The 27,712-nt window shown below is 33.5% G+C and overlaps 1 protein-coding gene across 3 annotated transcripts in view; it reads right to left on the reverse strand.

The window, feature by feature from the left end:
• The window catches only part of LOC145945931 (uncharacterized), a 130,853-nt gene that overhangs the window by 10,836 nt on the left and 92,305 nt on the right, over positions 1 to 27,712 (reverse strand). For all 3 annotated transcript variants that reach the window (XM_083055221.1, XM_083055223.1, XM_083055222.1), the window contains 16 exons: positions 27,381 to 27,519; positions 16,286 to 16,402; positions 15,909 to 16,089; positions 14,864 to 15,222; positions 14,258 to 14,490; positions 12,653 to 13,709; positions 12,228 to 12,413; positions 11,050 to 11,376; positions 9,106 to 9,318; positions 8,724 to 8,889; positions 8,123 to 8,292; positions 7,101 to 7,430; positions 6,796 to 6,908; positions 6,586 to 6,712; positions 5,937 to 6,219; positions 3,651 to 3,959 (listed from right to left, as the gene is read on the reverse strand). In XM_083055221.1, coding sequence (XP_082911347.1) covers positions 3,651 to 3,959; positions 5,937 to 6,219; positions 6,586 to 6,712; positions 6,796 to 6,908; positions 7,101 to 7,430; positions 8,123 to 8,292; positions 8,724 to 8,889; positions 9,106 to 9,318; positions 11,050 to 11,376; positions 12,228 to 12,413; positions 12,653 to 13,709; positions 14,258 to 14,490; positions 14,864 to 15,222; positions 15,909 to 16,089; positions 16,286 to 16,402; positions 27,381 to 27,519 — 4,310 coding nt within the window. The remainder of the gene's footprint in view (positions 1 to 3,650; positions 3,960 to 5,936; positions 6,220 to 6,585; positions 6,713 to 6,795; positions 6,909 to 7,100; positions 7,431 to 8,122; positions 8,293 to 8,723; positions 8,890 to 9,105; positions 9,319 to 11,049; positions 11,377 to 12,227; positions 12,414 to 12,652; positions 13,710 to 14,257; positions 14,491 to 14,863; positions 15,223 to 15,908; positions 16,090 to 16,285; positions 16,403 to 27,380; positions 27,520 to 27,712) is intronic.

Consider the following 27,712-nt stretch of genomic DNA (forward strand, 5'->3'; position numbering starts at 1 on the left):
AATTTTAATAAAATAATTATTTTAAATAATTTAAATAAAATAATATTATTTTTCACGTTTTATCGCGCTCACATAAAAATAGATAAATTTATTCTTGGTTTATCTTAAATATAATATGCGCCGAATCGTCCTCTATTACATGCGACAGACCAATTAGAAATTGTTTTGAAAACAGCGGAACCGGTTTAGGGAAATCCAGTAGGAGTCGACTTATGTCACTAAATGGAAACATTCTAGAAAAAGACATTATATAGCGTGATATATTATATGGCGAGGCACATCTTTGTCTAGTGTGAATAGAATTTAAGACAATGGTCGAGCGTTTCCTAAAAACGATCTTACAAGCGGAAGACAAATGTATTTCGGTAAGTAAATCTAAAATTAAAATTTTATTAAAATATAACATTAAAAATGTGTAAACGTGATAAATAATATTATTTAATATTATTTATATCTAAAAGAATATTAATGTGTCGACGATAAAAAAAAGACACAAATAGTATCCTATATACAAAATTAAACAATCGTGCTAATAAGAGCCAACACATGGAATGTAAATTATTTCTAATTAATAAATTATTATATTTCTCTCAATATCATATCAAGAATATAATAATTGAAATTGAATAATATAATTCAGATCCTTCTTCGACTCTTCAATAAAAATTACAAGTCATGCAAAACCAGTCAAGAATAAAAAGGAGAAACGATACAAACAATTTTAAAGTTTACATAAGACGAACTTATTATTAAAAAAAAACTTATATGCTCTTCTAAGGATCCGAATATCGTCCGTTGGCTTTTATTAGCTCGATTTTTCGGTTTTGTATATTGCATATCACAGAGCCATGAATTTTTTTCTATAATAATCTATTTTTTTGTGTTTGCAATTAAGAGAAAGTGCACGATGTATCTCCAGGTCATCCTATATAGTAGATTATATATAAAAGTTGCATATGACGAAATCTCTTACAAGACAAGTGGTGCATATACATTATGATATAGAGATCGATGAGGAGGGGCTGATGCGCAAAATATAAAAATATTAATCACGTAAGCTCGATGCATTGTACATATAAAAGAGGCTTCGTCGTGTTAGTAAAAATGTTTCCACAGCGCGGTAGAGATAAGCGGTGCTTGAATTTATCTTTTTACATTGAAATGTTATATTATACACAGATGAGAACACAACACGTGTGACAATGATGAGAGAATGATGATCGAAATGGATTATAAACCCAGACAGACACATTTGATCACTCTTTTTTTTTTAAAGGCGCTTTTCTCACAAGAAAGATATATACGGAAAAAAAATAAATAATTAAATACACGGCTGCCCTTCTCCACATTCCTGGAAATACTTCAATGACGTTGACACGTCATTAAAATTTTAATGAGCAAGCTTATACGGCTACGGTGTTCTTCAATTTACAAATACGCTTTGCATACTACAGAAAATATTATACAATCGAGCTCCTCTAGTGTCGATCCCTTCATTCTCGGTTCTCCGTAAAATTTCCGGCATAGTAAGTTTCGCTTCTCGTTACTACTTCCTTTCTATTATTTTCATAGTGAAAATAGAGACCGACTCGGTTTTACTCATAAGCGCTTCACCAGGCTCAGGTCACAAAAAAAAAGAAAATAATAGAATTCCGTCTGTTCGAGGGGGGGGGGGGGGGGGGGGACCCGGAACGGCTTAACAAATGATGCATTTCATTGTGTTAGAAAAAGAGACACTCACCACCATTATTTTTTTTCTCGGTTTTGCACGTTTTTGAAATTTCGAGATTTTTTGCGCTCTTCGTCTATTCTCACCACGTTTCCCGTTTCTCTTTGACTTTAGAAGAGTTCGACTATAGAGGATTCGCTCGATGCCGATGAGTCGAGATTAAAGGACTAATAACATATATATCTCCCCTAACTATTAATATACCACAGTATAATACAACCGAATATATGTATAATAATAGCGCAATTCCGTGTGTCGGAAACTTGGAATATTTTTAAAGCAAAGTTGTTATGCGATGACACGTGGACGATATGACATTTGCAACGTTAACATATTCACACATAATGGCATTACTTTCAACAAATAACTTTTCAATAAAAAAAAATCAGTGTGTCTTACATATATAATTATTATTACAACAGAAGTTTTAGTTTCATATATATATATATATATATATAACAATTTCGAATATAACAATTTAAGAATATTTTAAATTAATTATATAATAGTCAGTAATATATTATCATAATATAAATATAATATATGAGAGTGAGTAGTGCAGATAAATATAACAAATCGTGTATTTAGATAAACCTTTACATTAGTTAAATCTCTCTCCCCATTTTCTAAGATGTCTTGACAAATATGTGTATAGAAGAAGAGGGTTTTATTAATGTAAAGATTTAGCAGTGTCTATATTTCTAATATCACATCACATGTCACTCTAATATTTCTAATATTAAGGTGCAAATACAGCGCGCTGAATCTGATTGTGTCCATGTGTATGTTGCAGTGTACGAATTTGTTTTTTTTTTTTTCCAATAGATAGAAAGTCACAGAAATATGAAATATGATAAGCATTCAGCATTATGATCATGGTTATAACACTTGATGGGGATAATTGAAAATATAAAGAAAGCATTACATGCAACATTTAACACATAATCCTATTACAGTTTATGAAAAATGCTAGAATGTGTTTAAATGTATGGCTATGTGTTAAAAGTGTAGCTCCTTCAAGTAATTGAGACATGAATTTTTCGTTAAATTTGACAATTTACATCTAATAATGATCAATAGTAATATATATTTTTAATTTATATATAATTATAAAAATATAAATATTTAATATCAATTATATAATATATATTAATATTTAATTTATATTAAATTAAATTATATATTATATTATATATATTAAATATATTATATATATTAAATTATATATATTAAATTAATTTATATTAAATTTATATTAATTAATATTTCATTTATATATACATTAAATTATATAATTTTATAATATCTTTATATAATTCATATAATTTATATATTTTTTCTCTCTCTATTATAAAATTATATTTATAAATTTTTTTTTTTTACGCGCACAGCACGTTGAGATAATAAGTCGGATACGCGAAGAAGAGTATAATTTATTTAAAAAAACGTACAATTTTATTTAAATAATACAATATAAACTTTCCAAAAATAAACACACTTGAATGGATTATATATTATTGGACATATGGAATACTTAATTAAAGAAGATTAATTAATTGAATATATTATCAAATCATAAATAAATAAATAAATAACATTCAGATATTTATTACTATGTAAAAATCTATTTACATGGATAAGAAAGAAAACACAAAAAAGCAAGAACGATTCCATGCGCCCAAAACCATCCATTACTCGGTCTTTTGCCGTTTGGACAACGGTTGCCTGTTTTGTATCTGTTCATGTCTTTGGCGTTTCTGTGTTTCTTGGTGATAATGGTAGTGATACAATGACTGGTAATTGGTGCCGGGGGTGATAGTGAATGGGTTATAATGATTGTTCATTGCCAAAGTTGCATGGAACTGTGAGGCTGAATATGACAATGAAGTGTCACATGACGTTAAAAAGTCATATGACTTACCACCCATTTGGTGATTGACAGGATTACCGGGAGGCAGTGACCTGGCATCCTGCGCCTCCCCGCCAGCAGGATAGAGCGGGACTGACGAGCGATCGTAACAGAACTGACTGTTCTGCATGTCTGCCGTGTGGTTGGTGTGTTGTTGGTATAGCAATGGGGTATGTTGTTGACTGGAGAAGTGTTGTGTATTGGTGACGTTGTTGTGTTGACTATTATGTTGTGACGCCGGGCAAGCCGTGTGTGAATGACTAGGTGAAAGAAGCGGTTCCTTACTTATTCCGCCGTAGTGCCGAGGCGACCCAATTCCACCTGTAACATCAATCGTGTATAGCCCTCGGCCAGCCTATTTAAGACAAATTACGCTCCTCTCTATTTCTCGCTTTCATATATATATGTATATATCATGCCAATGTTCAATAATCACGCACATAATATCGAGAGATCGAAATCTATACGGTAAATAAATCAAACATCGCACGCACCGACTTCGAATTACCTTCGGAAAGCGAATCTCGGTTCTGCCAGCTGAAAGCTACAAGCAAGTAACGCTAAATAAATATAAAACTCTGACTCGCGTAGAAACTCGGACTTTTAATTTATCCGACGATGCTATTTTTATTTGTATTTTGTTGTAAAAAGTTTGCAAATGAATACTATATACACACACAGCCAAAGTGGCTTTTTATAATTGAACACGATTAAATGTATCGAAAATGCCTTTGCAATAGATATCTTCTAGCATTTTACAACAAAAAGTCTTTGTTTTTCTTTAAACAAAGTCATATGTAAACCGATTGACATTATCACATGTAATGTTACAAATATCAACCTAAAAAGGATTATTTTATGCATTAATCTTATTCAACTTTTAAAATATCCTAAATTTTAAATTGACCGTGTTAATTTTTATTTTAGAAAGAGAAACTTGTTAAACCTAAATTTTGCGAAAGTGAAAAAAAAGAATTTAAAAATTACTTTAAGTAATTTTTTTATACGTATTTGAGATAAGTAAGAAAATTAGAGATAATAAGAGAGATAACAAAGCGTCGCAATTGTATCTAATGTAACACATCATTGGCCAATCATATTCAAAGATTATAAAATCATAGATTATGCAAAAAATCTGCTACATTACTCAGAATTCAGAATATATAATTACGATATCCTTTTCTTCTATAGAGGATATCCGTATGACACAATATCACACAATTCTATTTACAGAAAAAACACATCGAAAGATATACAGGCACAAAGAGATACTAATAAATCTATGCGCATACTCGACTAATCTACATACGGCGCTTCCACAATGTTTAATAGATTAAACAAAGTTAATCTTAATCTGCACATACTTACCCGCTTTAAAATCTTTTGTATATTTCGATCACGTCATCTTCCGTCGCGCGGAATAATATTAAACTGCATACTGACTTTGTATCGTAAAAAATCAACTCGATGATCGTCCGCATAAAAACTATGTATGTACTCTAATCTAAGAATATATTTCTTATTGTCCGAAAATGAAGGAAATCGATTTGACAAGTTCGAACGCCTTGAAAAGCGCATGTTTACATCACACAAGAAATCTAACACTTATTAATAAGTGAGAAGAAACGATAATCACGCGTCACGACTTATACATAATTATTATACTTAATTAGTATAATATTTTGTTAATTTTATTGTACAAGTCGATTTACCGATATTAAAAATTATCATACAATATTATATTTTAAACACAATCAAACAAGAGAATGTGATAAAAAAGGTAATTACATAGAAATTTTCTTGAAATTACTATGTAAAGTTCTCTCATAAAATTCAAATGTAATATTTAAATAATAATATTTGTATTTAAATGATAATATTTAAATCAGCTGATAATATACGGTAAAACGACTTTTCGACGACGCCTATCTCTAATCTTACAACTAGATATGATATAGAGTTCATCGCATTTATCTTCTCGCACACAATATATAAAAATCCCTTACTTGTCGTTACACTTTATTCCTACTCAACAGAATATGTAGAATATTCTGTTTAATAATCAGAATATATTCTAAATTCTATAGATACATTTGTAATAGGATATTCGCTCTTGCAATGTAAATAAACTTTTCTACATGATCGCAAAACCGATTTCTCTCATCATAAGCACCTCTTCCGATTATCTTAGCTTGTATTAATAATTATTTATCATACGTGGTAAGACTACACACCGCGAAGTTGGATCACGAGTCCAACGGGACCTATCGCTATGAGAAACTGTACACATATACATACCTGGCAACTGAGTCGTGGCAGAAGGCGTGGAGGTGGCTCGTTGCAACCGATACTGAGCCGACGGGTTTGGCGCACCGGTGCCGGGACCCGGTGTGAACTGACTGGCCGTGGGAGACGTAGGTGGAGGAAACGCTTCCGTAGGAAACGGCGATTGCCGCGCGGTTGCTGGCGTCCCCGGCGAGGGCATCGATCTCTGCTGCTGCTGCTGTTGCTGCGCTATGACCTGCTGCTGCGGCCTCACCTGGTTCACGTTGAATAATCTCGGTGTGTTGCCGTAATTGCCCTGGCGCATATATCACGATTAAACATACTAGAAATACTTGAAAGACACGGGAGGATATTTCTAAAGAAAAGAAAAATAATAAGATGCGCAAAATAAAAACTTGAATCGATCTTACGATAGTTCAAGCTTGTAATTTTTCCGCGTTACATTAACACTTATCTAACACATGTCTGATTTGTTTGCCTAGTGTAAAGACATTCGCATAAACAGTTTAGTTTAAGTTCTTCGTCTTTCTAATTCTCTATCTCTAGAATGAGACAGATAATCAGCTAATTTTTAATAGATTCTAACTACTTGCATATACAAATACTCTTTCTGCGTTCTTGTGTCGATCTGATAAAGTAATAATGTGTTGTTCGCACTCACTTGCGTCACCCGTGGTGATAGTGGCTGTGGGTGAGAGAAGGGCAGCATACTGGCCGGAGAATGCGGCGAGAGTCTCGCCGGAGCGGACACTTGTTGCCCACTGTTAAAGTTGTTGTTCACAATAGGACTGTAAAAGAAAGAATCCATATATAAACGAAAGAGTCTACACAAAGGGGGGTATACCTTTATGCGTACAAACGGAATACTTACTGCTGCGGTATCGTTGACGGATGGGAGTACGAGTGAGCGAGTCGATGACCAGAAGCTATCTGGACGGATCCCCCATATCCTGGAGAAATTTGCGATTCTGGGACACTCGATCGCTGAATAAAAAAAAATATCGCAGCGATTATTTTCATAATTTTGCGAATTTTCATTACAAAGCATGGCAATTTTCATTAATGTATGTTTTTTGTGTGTGTATTTATATATAAATATTTACATATAATTTTATAATATATATATATTTTATTTATAAACAAATAATATGAATAATTTCGTAATAAACTGCATACCTGCAACGATACGTTTGGCGGTGCAACGGTATTGTTCAGAAGATTATCGATGTTATGAATACTGCTATTGATTTGATCCGTCGCGGTGGCATTCGATGGAATGACCATCTGCTGTTGTTTCTGTTGTTGCAATAATCGTTGTTTCATTTGCTCCTGTTGATGCTGCTGCTGCTGCTGTATAAGCTTCGAACGTTGTTGTAACTGCAATTGTTGTTGTTGCGTAAATTGACCTGTCTGTCTGACGCCTGGCTGAGTGAACCTGATTCTAGGCTGTTGGTACATCGGAGGTGGCTGATAACTGTGACTAGTTGTCACAGGTGTAGTGCCCAACTGTAACAAAATTCAGCAATTCATCATTTCATTTTGTGCATTATAAGATGGCATGTAAATTGAGAAATATGTGTATACACATTTGAAATAAATGGACAAAACTAAAACCAGGGTATCTAAACAAATCTTGTAAAAAAATTCACTTCTTCCAAATATTTTCGTTTAAAATTCAAGATAAAATAAGAAAATTTGTATAGATGCAGTTTTTTAAAATAAGTTTCTTTATTGCATGCGCTTTCGAATGTTTTCTATTCTATACGATTGCAAAGATATCAAGAGTGCAGTTTTTCTGGCATTTAATATTGATTTATTAATTATAAAATTAATTTGGACAATAAACAAAGTGCAATATATCACTATATCTAAAAGTATATGCAAAAATATAAAAATATAAAACAAAACAATTTATTATAAACGTCTTAAGGAATACTAATTTATTTAAATTAATTATTTATTCAATTATTATTTATTTAATTTATTAGTACTAATTTATTTAAATATTATCAATTAAAAGATTGAACAATTTTTTATGAAACTTTAATAAAAACTTAAATATTGCAAAGATATGTTAAACATTTGTTTCTTAAATAGGAGTAAAATTATCAAAGGGGCAATTTTTTTTTAATTCCCTGAATCCCAATCAAATTAAAAAACGTAAAATTAATGACTAATTGAAAAAAAAGGAAACTTACCGCAGTGGAATAGGCTGGGGGAGTACCAGGCATAGTGGTGGAAGACGTTGGATTCACGGCAGTCTCGCATAACATCAACGACTTCTGGATAGCGTTAATTGCCATTTTCTCGTTCATAACATTCTTATCTTCGATAAGAGGATTTAGGAGATTCGCTATCGGAGACGTATCTATTAAATAAAAAATATATCTCTTCTTTATAATGATACAATTACTTTTGCTGCTACATGTAATCTCAATTGCGTTATCCTCCGTGCGAAAGTGCGATTATTGCACAAAGTTATGCAAATGCATCATTGCTTATTGCAAATCGAATCATGTATAAAGTAATGAAGCTGTCGTGCTATCAAAGTTATCGAAAAATAGATTTAAATTTGTTTAGTTTATAGCGTGACAGCGAAAGAGATATGTATTTAAGATGTTTAATTTTCAACAATTCGTCAAAGTTTTATAAATCATAAACTATAAAAATTAATATACTATTACATATATTTATATGCAAATATATTCAAATTATAATAATTATAATGTAATTATATATCAGTCTATCAAAAGTTAGAAAAAAAATTTATTTTTTAAACATTTTAATTGCTATAATTACCCGCGCTAAGTTCATCCGGGACAAAATCTATCACTTGATCCAAAATTTCCGAAAGATCCGGATCCGATGACTGATTATCCCAACTAGTTGGGTCGGTGCTAGTCTGACGGTATTCTCCGCTACTCGTAAATTCAGACTCGGTTGGTCCCATTTGGGGCCTTTGGTGCTGTAAAAAAAGAAGAAGGTATACGTTTAATAAAATTAATATTGTCTAAAATATATATTAGCGATCATACGCAAAAATCATTCGTAAAATATAGAGAAAAATATTGCTAATCTCTATTCACAAAAATAGGATAGAGAAATTTAACTATGTATTTGTTTTCTTAATTGATCTACAATTCAACGTCCATTCATACATTAAAATTAAATAAATATTTACTTGACTTAGCATATGACTGAGGTAGGTAGTGGCTGATTGACGAGGTAGTTGTCTCGACTGACTTTGGAGAGGACGCACCGACGCGGTCGTCGTAATCGCGTTATTACCACCAACTTGCATACTGCCACCGGTCCAAGGTTGCTGTTGCTGCGGCTGTTGTTGCTGCTGTTGTTGTTGCTGCTGCTGCGGCTGTTTTACACGAGGCAGTTTGTCCTGAAATTAATAAAATATTAAATTATATAAATTCGTACGATTGATGAAGAGTTGTGCGTCAGCTGTCTATACCCGAGAGTCTGAGTTCAGCTAAAAACACAGGGATCTTGGATTTATTCGCCACTTCTCGACAGGCAAATCATCACCGAGAATATCCAAGAAAATCTAATCTGATTCAGAATCGGCGAAAAATGTCGGCGGAAGTTATAGCACGTGTGCGGCACGATGGGCTGTGTCTGCCCTTAGTTAGGGCTTCATCAAAGATGTCTTCCTCCCCCACCCTTCCCTTCCATTCCATTATTATAGATACGTGTAAAAGGAAAGAGATCGCCAGTGGCGACCTCACCACTAGATCTTGAAAATGTAGAGAATTTCTCTCCATTTTTCCACACTTCCGTTTCCAACAAAGATATAACATAGCTATCACAATATGTCTGGACATGTTGACACGGTACCGAACAAGATATATATACCTACAATATATATACGAAAAAACTAATTTATTTCAATGTTAAATCGATAAAAAAAATTCATATAGTTTTTTATTTTCAAGCAGTAATCATATAATTTCATATAAAATTCTTTTTTTAATAAATTATATTTGAAAACAAAATTTAAGCGAACACGTGGTTATTCTGGAAATATAGAAACACGTAGTTACTCAGAACATAAAAATGCAAACAAAGAAATAAGGAAATACAAAAGAATTTTTCTTGTTAAAAGAATTGCATCCCCGAAAATTATACTGTGAAACAACCAAGGTAAAATCTATAAATTGTTCTCTTCTTATTGTCTTTCTTTTCATCCCCTCTCTCTCTCTCTCTCTCTCGGTTCTTTGCAATAGCCACTCTAACGGAAAACACTACAAAAGCTATTGTCTATTTTATTGTTTATTTTATTTCTTTGTCTGGGAAAAAGGCATGATTTTTCAACGTATCATTTCTAGCTTTCTAATACGTATATTTCCAATTGTAAGATATATGTAAAATTATATGTATTATACATATATAAAATTATAGTATACATATTATTATATAAAATTATATTATACGTGTAATATAAAATTATATTATACGTGTAATATAAAATTATATTATACGTGTAATATAAAATTATATTATACGTATTATATAATTTATAAAAATTAAAGTAGGAGATTCTGATATACTATAAAATATTCACAAACAAAATAGAAGCGAGTTAATCAAGAGATTAAAAGCTATATAAACCATGCACAATTTCTTTTTCTTTTCGAAGAAAATCCGCTTTAGCGCATTTTAGCAAAAAAATAATCTAGTCGACGCTGACTCTAAGTTGAAAGTTTCTAGGTATAAAACGGAGAGAAGAGACCCTTTGTTATACCACACTAAAATGGCCGCAATGACGAATATGAAAGAAAGTTCAGGAAATAGCGTGGTCCACCACGTGGTGGACTACGCAAGATTGAGTATATCGAGACACGTTTTCTTTTAATATTAGAAATTAGTCGCAAATTAGTCGAAAAATCTCTACGTATAGGATTAATCAGATCTTGCAATCGGAAGAGAGTGTCGAAGAAAACTTGATTATCAGATTTCGTACCTGCGGAGTTGCTGATATATCGAAACACGTTTTCTCTTAATATTAAAAATTAATCGTAAATTGGCCGAAAAATCTCTACGTATAGAATTGTTCAAATCATGCAATCACGAGAGAGTGTCGAAAAAAACGTTTGGTTATCAGATTTCGTACCTGTGGAGTTGCTGATATCACAGACGCGGGCAGCTTCGTTGGTACGTTCGATGTTTGCGCCGGCTCTCTCGCTAATAAAGATGCTAGCATCTTATTCCTCTCCCACAGCTTGCTCGTTGTGTTGCTCGAAGAGCTCGTTGCTGAAGAAGATACTTGATGCAAGCCGTCCACAGGTCGCTTCACAGCTACGTTCAGATCGCCGTCCTCTCCAGGTCTTTTCTGGCCTACCTGAGTCGTCGCGCTGCCTAGAGCTATGTGATCGCTCGGTTGTGAAGACGGCGTAACGGACCGAAAGCCCAGACTTCTCAAGAGATCGTTCTCCGGATTCTACAATACGAGAAATGCTATAGGTTCTCAGGTTGGGCTATACGCCCACTTTTTCCATTACTCCCAACTTTTATAAACAATAGAAAAATGCAATATAGAAAAAAACCTAGCGGCTGTATCGGGACTCGAACTTAGTGTCTCCTTACTCGTCACTTTGTCAGTTAACTTTTCCCACGGATGCGCCAATTTCAATATTCTATATATTTGTCCCTTTTTCAGATACGCTCTTAAAAAGAAAGTTAAAAAGAAAAAAACGGTCTCTTATATATATATAAGAGACCGTTTATTATTAATAAAGAATATATTCTTAATTTTAGATGATGTTTTCTAGAAACATTTAAGAGTATCTGTTAAGATAAATTTTATAATAATATATATACAGCCCTCTTACTTCGAGAATATAATTTTTTTGGTGTACAGATCTCATCGACAATAATAAGAAAATCAATTGGAGATACATTAATTTCAAGAACACTAGTTATAAGATAAATTCTCTTCTCGTTATTGTCTGACGTTACTTCTTACTTATTTCTATTTATGCAAACTGTACATGCAAATTCTTTATTTTGAAGAATCAGAACGAAAATGCATGGTATATTATCAATTATATATTTCAATAAAACGTAACAGATATAAAAAATTGGCAAAAAATTAAAGAAAAAAGGAACTTTGTTTTATCGATATCAAGTTACACATCTGACGATGAATTAAAATCATATATGTATTATTTTGTAGTTATCTTATTATATCATGATGTAAGTATTATGCTCTCTTTTTTTTTTATTCTTCATATCTTACTTTTATATACCATTATTTTCGTTTCGATTCTTGATATGAATACTGAAACATACCTTTACTTGTTGTACTGGTTGTACCTGTTGTACCTGCTTTACTTGTTGTAGTTGTTCCGGTATCTTTCTCTCTTCGTCTGGATCTTGTTTCATCAATTGCTGCAGAAGCATTTCATTTCCTCTTTTCTTCGTTCCGCTACGTGTATCCTGTGTGTCGTCCTCGTCATCATTCTTTTCGTTTAGTAACTTAAAATGAAAAAGAAGAAAAAATAATAAAGCGATAAGAATTAAAAACGAACACATATCAAACGTATCAAAGATTTTTCGTATAAATAAATGTATAATTAAACAAATAATTACATTCAGATAATCTAAAGTGACAAGTTTGATTTAGAAATAGTAACCGATACATAGTTGTCAATTCTACATTAAATTTACTTCTGCTTTGTTCGTAGCTATTAGCGCTTTTATAATCGTCAAATTACCTGCAGTAGCATATTGTTGTTTCCGAGCGACGACTTGGGATGCTCCATGCTAGACTTTGGCATGTTGCTAGGACTCGTGCGCACTTTATGCTCCGAATGATAGTCGTCTTCGTCCTGCTGGTTCAACAGAGTCTTCAGTATCCTGTGCCTGCTCGAATTATTCGAATCGTTCTCTGTATTGTCTTGGCTGTCTTCGCTGGCGTTCGGGCCCATGGTCAACAAGTTTCGCAGTCTACCGGACTCGGTGGATATTATACTGTTATTTTGAGCCTCGACGACGCCGCTGGTCCTCGCTGTCGCGTTGTCTATAGTACCGCCACTGTTGCTAGTAGGACATCCGCTCTTGCTACTCTCTTCCGTTCGCTTGATGGTCGTAGCGATGTTACTGTTGACCCCGCCAACGTTGCCGCCATTAGTGCTGATGCTGCTGGCGACGTTACTACTCAACGTGGACGTCTGCGTGGTCTCTTGAAGAGGACTATAGGAGAACGAATTACTGTAGGTGTGAGCGGTGCTGACCGAGTTCGGGCTGAACGATCGTAGAGGACTGTGAGATGCCACTGCTGCCGAGTTCGAGAAGGTTCCCTGCGGACTCGGTGACGTGGGGGCCGGCTGGGAAGACGGTCGAGAGTTCGGTGGCCCGCTCGCTCTCGATTCCGACCTATCCCACCCAGCACTGTCCAAGTCCCAACCTGTGGAACTAGGGAAAAGCTCGGGAAATTCCAGGTCCGAAAACTGGCTGAACGGATTGCCGCCCGACGTGCTTAGCGACGTCAGGGGGTTACACGTGTCACTGTTACCACCACTGGCACCGGTACCCCCCGTGTTAAAGGCGATTGAGTTCGACGACGTGGCGATGTGGGACACCGCCATACCACGAGCACTGATACCACTCACTTGACCGTTCAGATGCGAGGGCATCAGCGGACCACCCACGTTATTGTTATTATTACCGTTATTATTATTACTATTATTCGCACAACGGTTACTAGGGTGTCCTGAGCACATCTTGTTGTTGGAAAGCTGACCACTCTCGATAGGTATTAACTCATTGTCCCTATTGTAAACAAGAATAAAACATAATAAAAAAACAACATAAAACGGCACATTTTTGTCAGTTAGCTGCACATTTTCACTTTACTCTAATTGTAAGACTAATTTATATAAATCATAATTGAGATGTTTTGCAACAGCTTAATTATCTCTTTTGATTCTATTGACTACATACCATTTTATAAGTTAAAGCAGAGTATAAAAAGTAATATTTAAAAAAGATTTTTCTGATATATAAACTGTTATATAATAATCATAAATGTGGTTTAAATTATTAAAATATATTTAAGACATATACATATAATTAGCTTATTATACAAAAACAGTGTTTTATAAATTCTTTATGTCCAAGAAAAGGAATAATTAAGCTGCTGCCTTCTTTAAGATATCAAGATATTATTTTCATATAATATAATATAATCAAATGACATTCAACAATGTATTTTTCAATGAACAATCATCTATCGAGCAATTAGAGAATAAAATATGAGTGTGATATCATGTTTATAATATTGCGTACTCATAAATATCGAAGGTAATGTGCAAACTTACGTGATGATGGAATTAGTAGCCATCATGAAATCGCTATCGTTATTCATCGCATTTGCTTTGAAAAATTTTGACTTTGTTTGAATCTTGAGGTACTTATCAGGACTAAGGACGCACAATCGGTACACATCGCTCGTATTTTCTCCGAATTGAAGGGTATCGTTCAAATGCTTCGTGAGCGTACTGAGATCATGAGAGTGACACAAATCTTTGATCGATTTGCCTATCAGGTTGTCCTGCAACAGAAAATGTCTGTAAATATCTCTCGAGTAATCATGTGCGATGCATAACAGGAAAGAGAAAGAGAGGGAGAGAAAAAAATAATCTTCGAAAGAATAGTAATTATATAAGTATTATTCTTGTTAAAATATAACTTTAAGGTGTCTGTGAAGTTGGCACATTTTACGAATTAAAAAAAAAATAGTAAGAGTTCTTATAGCACTTTTCATAGTTCTACAGTTCCTGATAAAAATTAAAAAAAGTTTCGCATTTTTTATATTAAAAAATCAAAATTGAAAAAATGTGCTAACTTCGTGAATCTAGCACGACACCTCCCCTCTAAAGTACTATACTAAAGTAGATATACGACATAGTTGTACGAACCCTTACCTTGGTTAGGTTCTTGTAATTAGGAGATAACCAACTGAGATCAACCCCGATAATTTTCCAAGCGGTGTCCAATTTGACGGTGAATTGCTCGACGTTGGTATTAATGGGTTTCTCGTTTGGCGGTATTCTACGCCCTATGCACAATAGGCAAGGACTAGTATCTGACTCGGAGGACACATCACCGCTCTCCAGACGATCGGTATTAGTGGGCAGAATAACAGAATTGATTTGCATAGACTCGTACTTCGATACTCGCTGTTGCTTCTCTTCCATAGTCTCGTCCTTATCATCGGGAGGCTTCACTAAGAAGCGGCAATTGAAGATGCGGCTCCTGGTCTGAGGTTGCGGCTCGGTCCAACCTGTAATGTAGGAACTCGAGTGTCGTCCTTTTTTTTTTTTTTTTTTTTTTTTTTAACACAAAAACTACTCCGCGTCACATATATTAAAGAATTTAATATGGAAATACTCTTTATATATATTTATAGTAATATCAGAGTCTGAAAAATTATAATATTTTCAGAAGTTCAAATAAATATTGTTTTTTTATATTAATTTCAAATAAACTTTAAGAATAGCTAAATTTAATTTCTAAGAGAAAAAAAAATAACATCAAAATTGGTCTCAAAGATTATGTAATTAAAATTCAAAGCAGAAGTATTTTGCACAACTACAGGTATAATCATAATTATAATTAAAAAAAGAGAAATTGAAATTTCAGAAATGAGAATTAATTGACTGTGATTGCACTAGTATATTTGTACGTCATGCAGAGATAACGAAAACCACGATGAAAAGGAGAATTTCAATTCGTCAGAAATATATGTGTCACTCGATTTTATGAAAACCATCTTTAAATCCACAAATGATGAAATAAAAAAAATAAGAAAATAAAACGTGAAAAAATCCTGAGGAACAGGATCTCCGCATTGAATTATTCATGATCTGCTAATTGCGCCTATCTACAATCTACCCCATTCGAATATTTACTACCCCTAAAAAATAAAAATGGTACCACCGTCCGTGATACGGTTAAAAGAATACGTACCTAACGAAGACATAGGTAGCAAATTAGACATAAAGGTGTTGTGATCCCCATGATGAATAATATTGTAAATATCCTTTTTGAGTACATCGTCCTTCGTGTAATTTATGTACTGCGTTATGTTCGCCGAAACGTACTCTACGCGGCCCTCTGTATTTACAACAAGTATAAAGCCGTCTAGCGCCTGTATGAAGAAGAAAATATGATTGGATTTAGTGACAATAATTTTTACAAATAAAAAAAATACAGAGTAACACCGTTAAAAATCTCTCGTTTTTTAACTCTTCACTAACGACTTTCTAACAATATTTAACGATAAAAGATGACTTATAGCTTGAATTATTTAATTTTATTTGTTAATTCAAACCGAAAATACAAACCTCAAGTAAGAAAGGGCCAAGTTGATCGTTGGACAGTATGCTAGGATTCGACGAGGACACTTCCCCCTGTTGTATAGCATGACTATTGGAGCTCTCTTGGTTCCTAAAGTGCCGAATCTGCAAAAAATAAATAAATAAAACACGAATGATTTAACGCTTTTTGTAATTCGTCACATTATTATATTATTATATTATACTAGAACAACACAAGCGCGCGCAATTCCTCGGTTTTATATGAAAAAGAATTATATTTTTATATAAAGGTTGTTTAAACTTGATTAATATTTTTTAGCAAAAATCAGCTGATTAAAGCGTTAATTTCCTAATTAAATTTTTAAATAAAAATGTTATAAAAATTAAAATAATAATGTTATAAATAACATGTTATAATATTTTAAACTCGAATAATATTTTGACAGATATCAGCTGATTAAAGCGTTAATTTGCTAATTAAATTTTAAAATATTAATATGTTATAAAAATTAAAATAATAATATGTTTTAAATAATATGTTATATTTCTTTAAAGTCGATTAAAATTTTTGACAATTATCAGCTGATTTCTGTCAAAAAATATTAATCGCGGACAAAGTATATATATTGTAAGTATATATTATAACATATTATATTGTACATATATTACTGTAAATATACAGGCTATCGAGCATGTTTTTTTCGTACGAGTTCCTTGAAAACTCAAAGTCAATTTGCAATTTATTTCGCTTTTGAAATGCTTTACATATAAATATAAATTGTGCAATACAATAAATATGTTATCAATTAATAATAACATTATTCGGGAAAATGTGTAATTACGAGATAATATCTGTATTAAATTTGGATTCTATGAATTTTGCAAATATTGTAAAAATTCTAATGATTAATATAAATATATGGCATTGATATCTATATGTCTATCTCAAACACACGCATAAATTTAAGAGCAAATCGCTCACAGATAAATATTTAAAGTGTCTAGAAAAATCTTACGATTATACTTAATATAATTTAAATTGATAACATACAGAATATATAAAAAAAATATAATCATATAGTGCCAATTTTAACTTTCGTAATTTCGATATTAAGAAGGCTGCGAGGAAGCTTTTATCTCACACTCGATTTAGGTAATAGTCGCTCATGCGTTCGTCTCGCCTCACTAATGTCCGTACAAAAGCGTCTTCTTATATATAAAGCAACTCCGCGCGAGCGAAATAACGTTTAAGGTCCATTTACACTTGCCCATTTTGTATCCAATATTGTATTATATTCCATTACGAGAGACGAAATAAAATATTTTTTTCAGTCATTGGCGAGAAAATTTTTAAACAAGTAAATAAAAAACGAATGACACCGAAGCGTACAGATGAAACAAATCGTACGGATACGCTTTGAACAAATGCGATGATCCTTTAATGTGGAAATAATCACATTCCCCCCCCCCCCCCCCAGAGGAACAGCAGGTATATATGAACAGAAAACGGACAAGTGTAAATAGACCTTTAATCTTCTCCATTCAATGGAGCGGTGGTAGCATTTCCATCACGACGTTCGCGTTATGCGTGACGTGATAATGCGAGGAAACGACTGACTCCGCTTTTTGTGTGATCCCGAACACACGCATCATCTCACGAATAGCTACAAAGCAAGTTGCTCAAGTGATGTCACGCTGCGAGTGGCATTGCTATGTCATTGCGATGCAAAATTTCATCGACGTACAATTCTTTTTTTTTTTTTTTATTATTATTAAGCATTATCTCGTTTTTATAAAAGAATATAAAGCGGGTTTATTCTCTCTTCGTTTCATAAGACTGTATTTTCTTTAATTAACGAATTTACATAGATCAAGTATTCATTTGAACGTAACGTGAAATCCTCGATATGAAGAATATTGTGTAAAGAATATATATGAGTAGATGTAAGTGAATCACAAGAGAACCTCGCAAAAAACTCGAAAATTCTGATTTTTCATGAAACTTTGCATACATGTAGGGAAGGATAAATGGATGAATTTTTTTATCTCGAAAAGTATTGAATACATCAAAAAATATTTCATACAAAAGTTTCATGGTACCTTCTATTTAAGCACATTGATAAAATGTTAAAAAATTATTTTTTTTCATTAAAAAACATTATTTTTCTAAAATATTATTAACGTAGTTAAATAGAGATATTTTTACTGTGAAACTTTTGTATAAAATATTTGTTGATGTATTGAATATTTCTCGAGATAAAAAAATTCATTTAGTTTCCTTGTCAGTAGCAGAGTGGCTAGAGGAGGGAGGATCATAAAATTGAAATATTTTTTCTCTACTTTGAAAAGACCTGTAATTATTGTATAAAATGTTTTTCTTTTTTTTTCGCTTAAGATTCTCTTTCATTTTCGTGCAATATTATTACTGCAACTGCGCCGTACATTATCTTCGTACGTGCTGTCGTGAAATGTATATATGTTACTAAATACAACAACTGAAAAACATTCGTAAGAAGTACATGAAAAATGTGTGGCATCGATTATACTTTCAAACTGTACATATAGAATTCCACATGTTGCCTTCGACATGTGCATCATTGTACTGCGACAGCGCATTTCCCAGGTCTATGCATATCCTCGATAAAATAAAAGGAAATTCGACGGTGTGCGAGAAAAAAATATATATACGAAAGCAAATTGTTGACATGTGTATCCTCCGTAAAATATATCGGTCATTTTTACGGGACACGCGCGCGATATCGATGAAATAAGAGATGATGAATATTGCATCGAATGCGAAACAAATAATCCATTTGAACGGGATATCGGATTTTTATTGTTGGACATACCGCGTGTGTACTATTGCTTTTATATACCAAAGTATAGATTTGTCGGACTGGTTATGGCACGTGAAGATATCAGCAGTCGCAATAATGATAAAAAAAGAGATAGATAGATAAAAAAAGAAGATGCGTGATGTATCAATAAAAAAGGTAAAAGAAGACGTCGAATTATCTTAAATACCAGTGCGAGTATATCGCAGCGTAATCTCGACTGATTGTTATAAATAACGTAAAATACGATCTAAAGAATGTGGAAAGATAACTGATAAATAAAATGCTTCTCCTAAAGAATAAAAAATTCTAAAAATTGATATAACAATTGATAAATAACTTTAAATTTTTGTTACAACTCCGAGATGAATTGTCTCGATATTCTTGTCAAGATATATTTTAAATTAATCTAAATATGTATATGTATATGGAAAGAGAATACGGATAATTTGGAACATCCTGTGTAAATTTTAATAGCTCGAAATGTGTGTCATATTGTTTTATTTATAAAAATATTGTGTTGATACAAATGGAAACCTGAAAATGTATATATAACATTTAATATAAGTGGATATATAATATATCATTCTTTTCTTTTAAAACTTGAGGGAGGCAATTAACTTTTAAGTTAAAAAGTCTTTGCTAACTTGAAAATTATTATGTGTAAGAGATTATTGATTCTCTATATTAAATTTTAAAACAGAGCGAGTTATATTTATAGATCATATATTTTTTCTTAAAAACAATGTATTAAAACTATGCATTTTTTTAACGATTTTTCTTATTATTTTCATAAAAGTATTGAAGTAAGATCGAAAAATGAATATTTTACGAGATTTCACATAACACAGTTTATACAAAATTATATCAAATATATTAAAGTATAAAATATCTTGTTATTCAGTTTTAGGCAATCTTACTTATAACTTTTATATCAAATATTGCGAGGAATCAATTAAATAAAAAATTAGGATAATTCCATTAAAAAAAACTAAGTTGACATTAAATAAATTTGAAAAATAGTATTCAAAGGCAATTCTAGCTCACGATATTATGTCCCTCTCGAAATCTTACAACTTTTGTTTAATATATTCTTTTCCAAAATCCCTTTTCCAAATATTTGCCTGTTTAGAGATTAAAATGAATTATCTTATATATTATGAGAATAAATATCTGGATTTCAATTCGAGCCATTTTCGTTCTCGAAGAAGAGAGAAGCAGCTTCTCTCGCGGGGCTGAAATTTACTTTGCTCGACGAAGAACTAACTAAGAGGAGATACGAATCCGAGAGTACGCGGTACCACGGTCGAAAGTGCGTGTGCAGCGCTCGATTTTTGTACTGTATACACAGTCCATTAGCCCTGTGAGCGTCTGTTATCCGTCATTGCGTCAGACTGCTAACGAAACAACGACACCACTCAGGGAAGGACTTATGTTAGGCAGTTGTCCGAGCTCGAGCAAGTCGTTGCCGAAATGTGTAACGCGGTGAAAGCCATAATTCGATAGCATTCGTTTGAGTTTTTTTTGGAAATATAAAAAAATTAATAAACGAAAAAAAAACATTCGGTTATATTTTAACGAGATTTTTCGTCGCTCGATATTTTGTACGATTAATTCTATATATAAAGAAGATCCTCACGCGATGAATGTATAAAAATATATTGCGATGCAATTTTATTTTTCCTGAAATATTTTTTATTTCACATCGATTGAAACAAATGGATTAAGAGAAGAATTTTAATATAAGCCGGTTACGCAACATCTCTCAAATTGATGTTACGATTAGTGACACAATTACGTCACACGCAATACCATCACCGTTAAAGAATCGTCCAAACACTTTCTCCTCGTTCGAAAGATCGTTCCGTAAAAGAGAATAAGAAACGATTCAACACGCGTTTAAGATTATCTTTTCCTCGTTTCCATTATCACACACACACACATACACACAAAATACCGCACAGCTTCATTATCATTCTCGACGCAATTTAAAGAAACGACGTAAAAGCGCAAGTAGAACGCATCGTATTGTACCGGGTGTTCGTACAAAAAGAATATTTTAGCAACTGATTCTCTGCGTAATAAATCTTTGAAGCTCACTCTTCGTTTAAAAATTTTATCTCACGTCTTTCAAGATTAACCTTTCTGTCAACGATGAACCTTCAGGTACCCCAAAGTAACTTTAAATGTGTAAAACTGTAAATCAGAAAGTTTTTAGTCGGAGCGAAATATTGTACAAAGGCCCTTTGTATTTAGAAACCCTTAAAATATCAATAGGGAAAGAATTTTCGGTGCCGAGCAGATACTAAAAAATTCCTACAAAAGAGCAAAAAAAAAACACAATTGATACCTGTCCATCGAAAAAGTGAAAAATTAAACATTCGACAGATGGGTAAAATTCATTCGAAAATCGATCCACTTCAATGTTTTTCAATTTTTATTATTTTAGACACGATCCAAATACACGAGCGAGTGTTGTCTCGAAATCCTGCGTTACCAGCCAAAATTCACGGTCGTGCACGCTTTCACGCGCGTGCGAAAGCGTGCGGAAAAGACGCGTCCTTGAGCTCGTATCTCGCGGCGACGATAGATCGCGCGGTTATAATCGACGCGGCACAATCTGCGAGAGTGTAACACACACACATACACACAGACACACACATACACGCCACACAATAATCACATACACATGTCACACCGTCACGCACACAGGCGTTTGGAGCGCGTCTGCCGTGGCCTCGAAAAGTCGGTGACTCCGGGTCGGCCGAGTCCGACAAACGGCTTGTGTGTATGTGTGTGAGTGTGTGTATGTGTGTATATGTGTGTACATGTGTGTACATGTGTGTATGTGTGCGCGATGTTGCCGCTAGCCGCTTCTCTCCTCCACTGGAAGTGGCGAACCTGTGTGTGTACGTGTATACACAAATATATACGTGGCTGACACATGTACGCATATGTGTACACGTACGTGTACGCATTTCTCTCGTCGAATTGCGCTGCAATAAATTCTTCTTCGATGTGTGCGCACTCGTTTCCACGAACGAGAGAAAAGGAAACGAGATGCGGAATCATAAAAAGGTTTTCATTCAAAAGGAGAGAAGGGGGAGGCGATACTGATCCCCAGGTGATAGTCTCACAATCACCACTGGGGGAGGGGATCGATTAAATTGTAAGCGTGGAACACAATGCTCTGAAAACTTTGTGTATGCATTTCGCAAAAGGCTGCAACATGTATTGAACCGTCCCCCCTTGTGCAATTCCTCCACCCACGGCGACACGTTGTCGTTGCGAGGCGCATCATCTCCAGCGAGCCGTGATAAGCAAACCCCGAGATATCTCCCCAGGGGAAGAGAGAAGAAAGGAGGATCGCGAGATAAAGCGAATCAAAAAGAGAAACGTTGCTGACAATTATTATATCTTCTGGCTAGAAAATTTCAATCGACTCTACCTGGTGACTCGCATCCACCATCCATCGCTGCGCATAATGCCATCGCGCAGATGACGTCACAGAATTCTCTTTCTCTTGTATTCTCTTTTTTTTCTTTCTTCTCCCCTTTCTCTCTCTACCTATCTCTTTTTCTCTCAGGTAGATCGAGTTATAGCGGCGCCGTTTGGAAGGTTTCCCATTGGCCTCGGTGACATCACTCAAGGTCATGTAACAAACTCTCTCGCTCGGCACAGGAGCAGAGATTCCTCAGTTGCATGCGACAAACGCGATCTAACCTTCCTCATCTTCGAGTTCCTTTCGAGCCGCACAATTTTGCAGATTTCTCTTCTACTCGGCCGACACGGTGCCTCTTCTGTCAACGCGAGCTGTCAAAAGCACCAAACACGTGCTTCACCGCGAGCTGTCAAACGCGCGCGCGGGCGAGAACAGAGACAGGAAGTCGAGAGATCCCATCCTTCTCTCTCATTCTCTCTCTATCCTTCTTCCCCCTTCCCATCTTTCCTGTTGCAACGACCGTGTGCTGTGTGCCGGCTCGGAAACGTGTACGAATAAATGGATGAATGCGACCGAAATGCTTTTCTGCAGTCCGCGACTCCGAAACTCGGCCGCGCGAAGCAGCTAAAGAACAACACATTGTGTCATGCCGCAAGTGGAGAGATGAATGTGTTATCGAGAATATCATTAGCTCTTTGTTTTAGCATAACTTGCCACGCTTAAATAAGTGTATGTTTATTTTTGCGAGCGAGAAAGAGAAAAAAAGAGAGAGAAGCAGTATATACAAAAAGTATGATTAAAATAAACTGATTTTTTAATCAAATTTTTATATAATAAATATTGTGCATAAATATATAATAAATTTTTACATAATGAATAAATGAAATAAACTGATCTTTTTAAAGTTCTTTTAAATGTACATTTCTCTTTCTCTCTCTCTCTTTCATTTTAAAGAAATAAAAAACAGAAAAAAATATAACTAAGCAATTAAAAATTAAAAGATTTTAAACTTGAATTTTGTAAGAATACTTCACTTTGACAGATTTTTTATTTGAGACTTAATTGCAGAGACAGATAATATTAAAATAAAAATGGACCGTTGCAATATATGATCTTCCTGAATAATTGAAAAGAAATATCGAGACTCCGCAGAATCTAAATTTAAAATTAAATAGAATATCAATATCTTAGTAATTAGAAGTGATTAGAAGATAATATCAAGTAGCATCAATAACTAAAAGACTTTTGGTATTGATATCTCGGTAATAAAGATTAATGACAACGTTCAAAGACATTGATATCCTGATAACTAGAACTGATTACTAGAAGATAGTATCAAGTAGCCTCAATAACTAGAAGACTTTTGAATGATATTGATATGTTAGTTACAAAAGATTAGTCACAATGTTCGAAGATATTGAATAGCATCGAGAGATTTCAGAGTATTTCATATATTTACAGAGAATTTCATATATTTACTAATCTCAGAGTAAAATATCTTTATCTATTATAGAATTGTCTATAATTCTTAATTTTTATTCTTGTCGAAATACGATTTATACGATATGCAAAAAAAATTATGACTTATTAATTTTGTCACAGCTTCAAAATAATATAAAATAAATAAATAAAATCATAAAGAAAATTATAATAATTATTAAAATCAACGCGCTGCGCTTTTTCAACCGCCACGTTTCTTTTTATATATCTTCTTCTCGGAGAGAAACACACACGTACCGTTTTAAAGCGACAAACGACTTCGATATGGCTTTGGTAAACTGGACGAGAAAGCGCGCCGCTTAAAATTTCAATCGAGCACGGGGGCCTTCGTTCGCCATTAGGCGAACGCAGAGAGTTACGACACATTATCGAGTCCTCAAATTTCTAGACCCCCGAAAAATCCCGGACCAGGCTCGAACCGGACTTGGTCCCCGCCAATGGGAAGCGTAACCTCGGCTCTCGATCGCCAGTGAGTCAAGGGCTTAGCTTTATAGCAGCCGTTATGCAACTGCTGCCTCGCGTTTTAGCCGATGATCGCGCGAGCTACACGGCTTAACAAAGGGGTCCCCGGAACCTGTAATTATCGGCGTGTATCGTTAGCGGATTAATCGGCGTATCGATTTAAAAAAAAATAAATAAAAAATACCCGTAACTGCGTCTTTGACCTTTCGCGAGCGGAGGAAACGATGCGATTATATTAGCGATAATAATAGGCTCGAGAAATCGAATCAAATTTCCGCTAAGATAAAATAGGCCTCAAAGTGGCCACGGCGTTATGCAAAAGTGAATTAACTCGCCAAGCGCTCAATTCAAGATAATTTAAAATGCAAAGTTTTATATACCGTCGACAGATTCACAGCCATGTACCTGTGTGTGTGTGTGTGTGTGTGTGTGTGTGTGTGTGTGTGTGTGTGTGTGTGTGTGTGTGTGTGTAGATATATACATGTCACTTTTTGAAATTCTATTTATTTTAATTCGTTTCACCGACTTTTGCATAATTCTGTTCCGCGTAATTTAGTCAGACTAATAATCTTTGGACAAAAAAAGCGTGACACATTTTTCCATATTTTATACACAACTGTACATGGCACTCCAGAATTATACATACGTATTGTATTTAAATATAACACAAATTTCCTAGGTACATGCAAAATTGAATAATTTTTGTAATATTATATTGTATATATATTATTCGAGAAAAATATATATAATATTACAAATATTATATTAAATATATATATTGTCGTTATTATTTGTAATATTATATCGCATATATAATATGCGCGAGATTTGATATAAAATGATCGGAAAACAATCGAATCAAGGATATTATATAATCGGATTATATAAAAAAAGAGATATCAAGAGATACATGTGTATTGTAATAATATATATGAGATATATTAGCGAGCACTTGTCACAAACTTCATTTGTATGTAAATTATTTGATTAATTCAACGTTCACTTTTCCTTAAAAAAAAAAAGAAAAAAAGTCGAAACACGATTGATTTCTACATTAGAAAAAAATACTTTCTCATTTTTGATAATGAAATTGATTATGAATAGAATCATTTATTCTTTATACTTTAATACTACTATTACTAATTAATTATACAGATGAATAGAAAAAACCCGAGTTTCTAACTTCGCGGAAATTTTATTTTCATAGAATTTTAATTTAGAGTTTAATTATAAAGATATCAAGTCAAAAATTAAAAAGTTATGAAAAAGATGTTCAATTAATTTAATGTCTGTAAAAGCAGATGTTTTTAGTGTAAAGAATAACAGATAAATGGGGAATTGTTATATTAATTGTCGGCATTTTCTTAGAAATTAATTAAATTTTAATGTTTAATTGTCACAATTATTTAGCAACGAAATTAAAGGTTTGCAGAAGAGATTCAGAGTTCATCCGTTCTTTGAAATATTTCAGATGCAAATAACAATCGCCGCGCATTTTTTTTCAAAATAAGAGGCTAATCAATTTAAAAATTTCTTTCAACTTAAAATTTAATTAAATATGTTATAAAAAAGTGATTTAATAATAAATTACAATGCAGCAAATATAACCTAACTAATTTTAATAATAAATTTGCCTATAAACACACACACGGAGATTTAATACTATAATACGGATATATTTCGCAAGGCGAAGAAGATCGATTGCCATCAGATAGTGTCGAAGTAGGAGAACTTGTTAAGAACAAGTTTTTTAATGTTACGCGAAATTCTCATTAAATTGGTGATACTGATGTGTAATGTCGCTTTCGAAAATACTGTCGCTCTTTCTTTCGTTTAGATCGATACGGGAATATGTGTCATTTATAAAACAGGGGACGAGACCTTTATATGAGAGAGATTCGCTCGCTCCAGAAATCTCTCAATAATCCTGAGTGCTTTCCCAAATATTTCATCGTCCTTCGCGCGGATTCTTCCACGTCGATCCGAAAACAACTCCGATCAATATTTGATATACATCGATCAATTTTTCGACGAAAAATGCTGACAGCAAACGACATTCTCTCCGATCGTCTTCTATCCACCGTTATCTCTATTTCGATTATTAAAATAACTTCTCACTTTTCGTTCTAACGAAGAAAAAAAATAAATAAATAAAACGCACGGGACACCCGAGTTACAAAGGCAGAAAAAAAAAACCGTGAAAATAATATCGTTAATCTTAAATATTTTATTGTCTGCCTCAAGTAAGAAAGACTTTATAAAATGTCCCTTGCCGATCGTAAAATTGTCATTTTGTCTGAATACCGAGCAGTTATCTTCAATTTTATAACCCGAGAGAACGATAAAAATTTGTATAATTTCGCAAGTGAAACGTGAGTGTTTTTAGATAGCATTTTATATTATTTCGTCAGTGATTTAATCTTGAAATTTAAATCCCTCTCGATGCGTTATCGAGATAAAAATTTAGAATTTTCATCGCCTTTATCGAAAGTTCTTATATTTGCGATCGCTGTGAAAAAGTTTCAATTTCCACTTAAATAAATTGTCTAAAGAGAAAAATATATGATTTATAAATGATTGAGATTAATGATGGTTTAACGATTAATCATATCACAAAGGTAAAAATTATACCTTCTTTTTTCTAAAGAAAGGACATTATAACGTTTATCTTGTTTTGGATTTGAGATATTTAAGTATAATAAAGAATGTGATTATATATCTCCTGACCTTCTCCTAATCTTGTCACTCAGATGGATATGACGTTTTATTACCAAGGAAGGAAAAACGATACTAAAACGATAAATATCGATGGCACGCTCCTACGATGCTGTTATCAATCATCGAGATTCGCAAGGGAAGAGAGAGAATAAATCTGTTTTCTTACCTGCTCGACGGTTCTCTGAAGGATCTGACATTTGTCAGTCTTGCCAGAGCTCATGTCCGTGGCGGAAATCAGCTCGGCAAGCTCATCAATATATGAGTTCTCTTGGTTCCGTCGTCTTTTTTCATTAAGGCACTTGTTACTGCAAAAGAATCAAAATGCAAAATTAATACACAATTTATTCGCGATCTCAAAAAGATATAATGCTATAAATCCAGTCGTTAAAATACCGACGTTGGCAATTCTGATAATAAAAATATCAATTTTCAAGCTTCTCTCTTACATTTAAATGCAATTCTCTTTCATTTAAATGTCTTCCTGCTTGTCAAATTTAT

The sequence above is a fragment of the Prenolepis imparis genome, unplaced genomic scaffold, assembly GCF_030444845.1.
Source record: "Prenolepis imparis isolate NDT839.2.m4 unplaced genomic scaffold, iyPreImpa1.0 SCAF_15, whole genome shotgun sequence".
Taxonomy (NCBI): domain Eukaryota; kingdom Metazoa; phylum Arthropoda; class Insecta; order Hymenoptera; family Formicidae; genus Prenolepis; species Prenolepis imparis.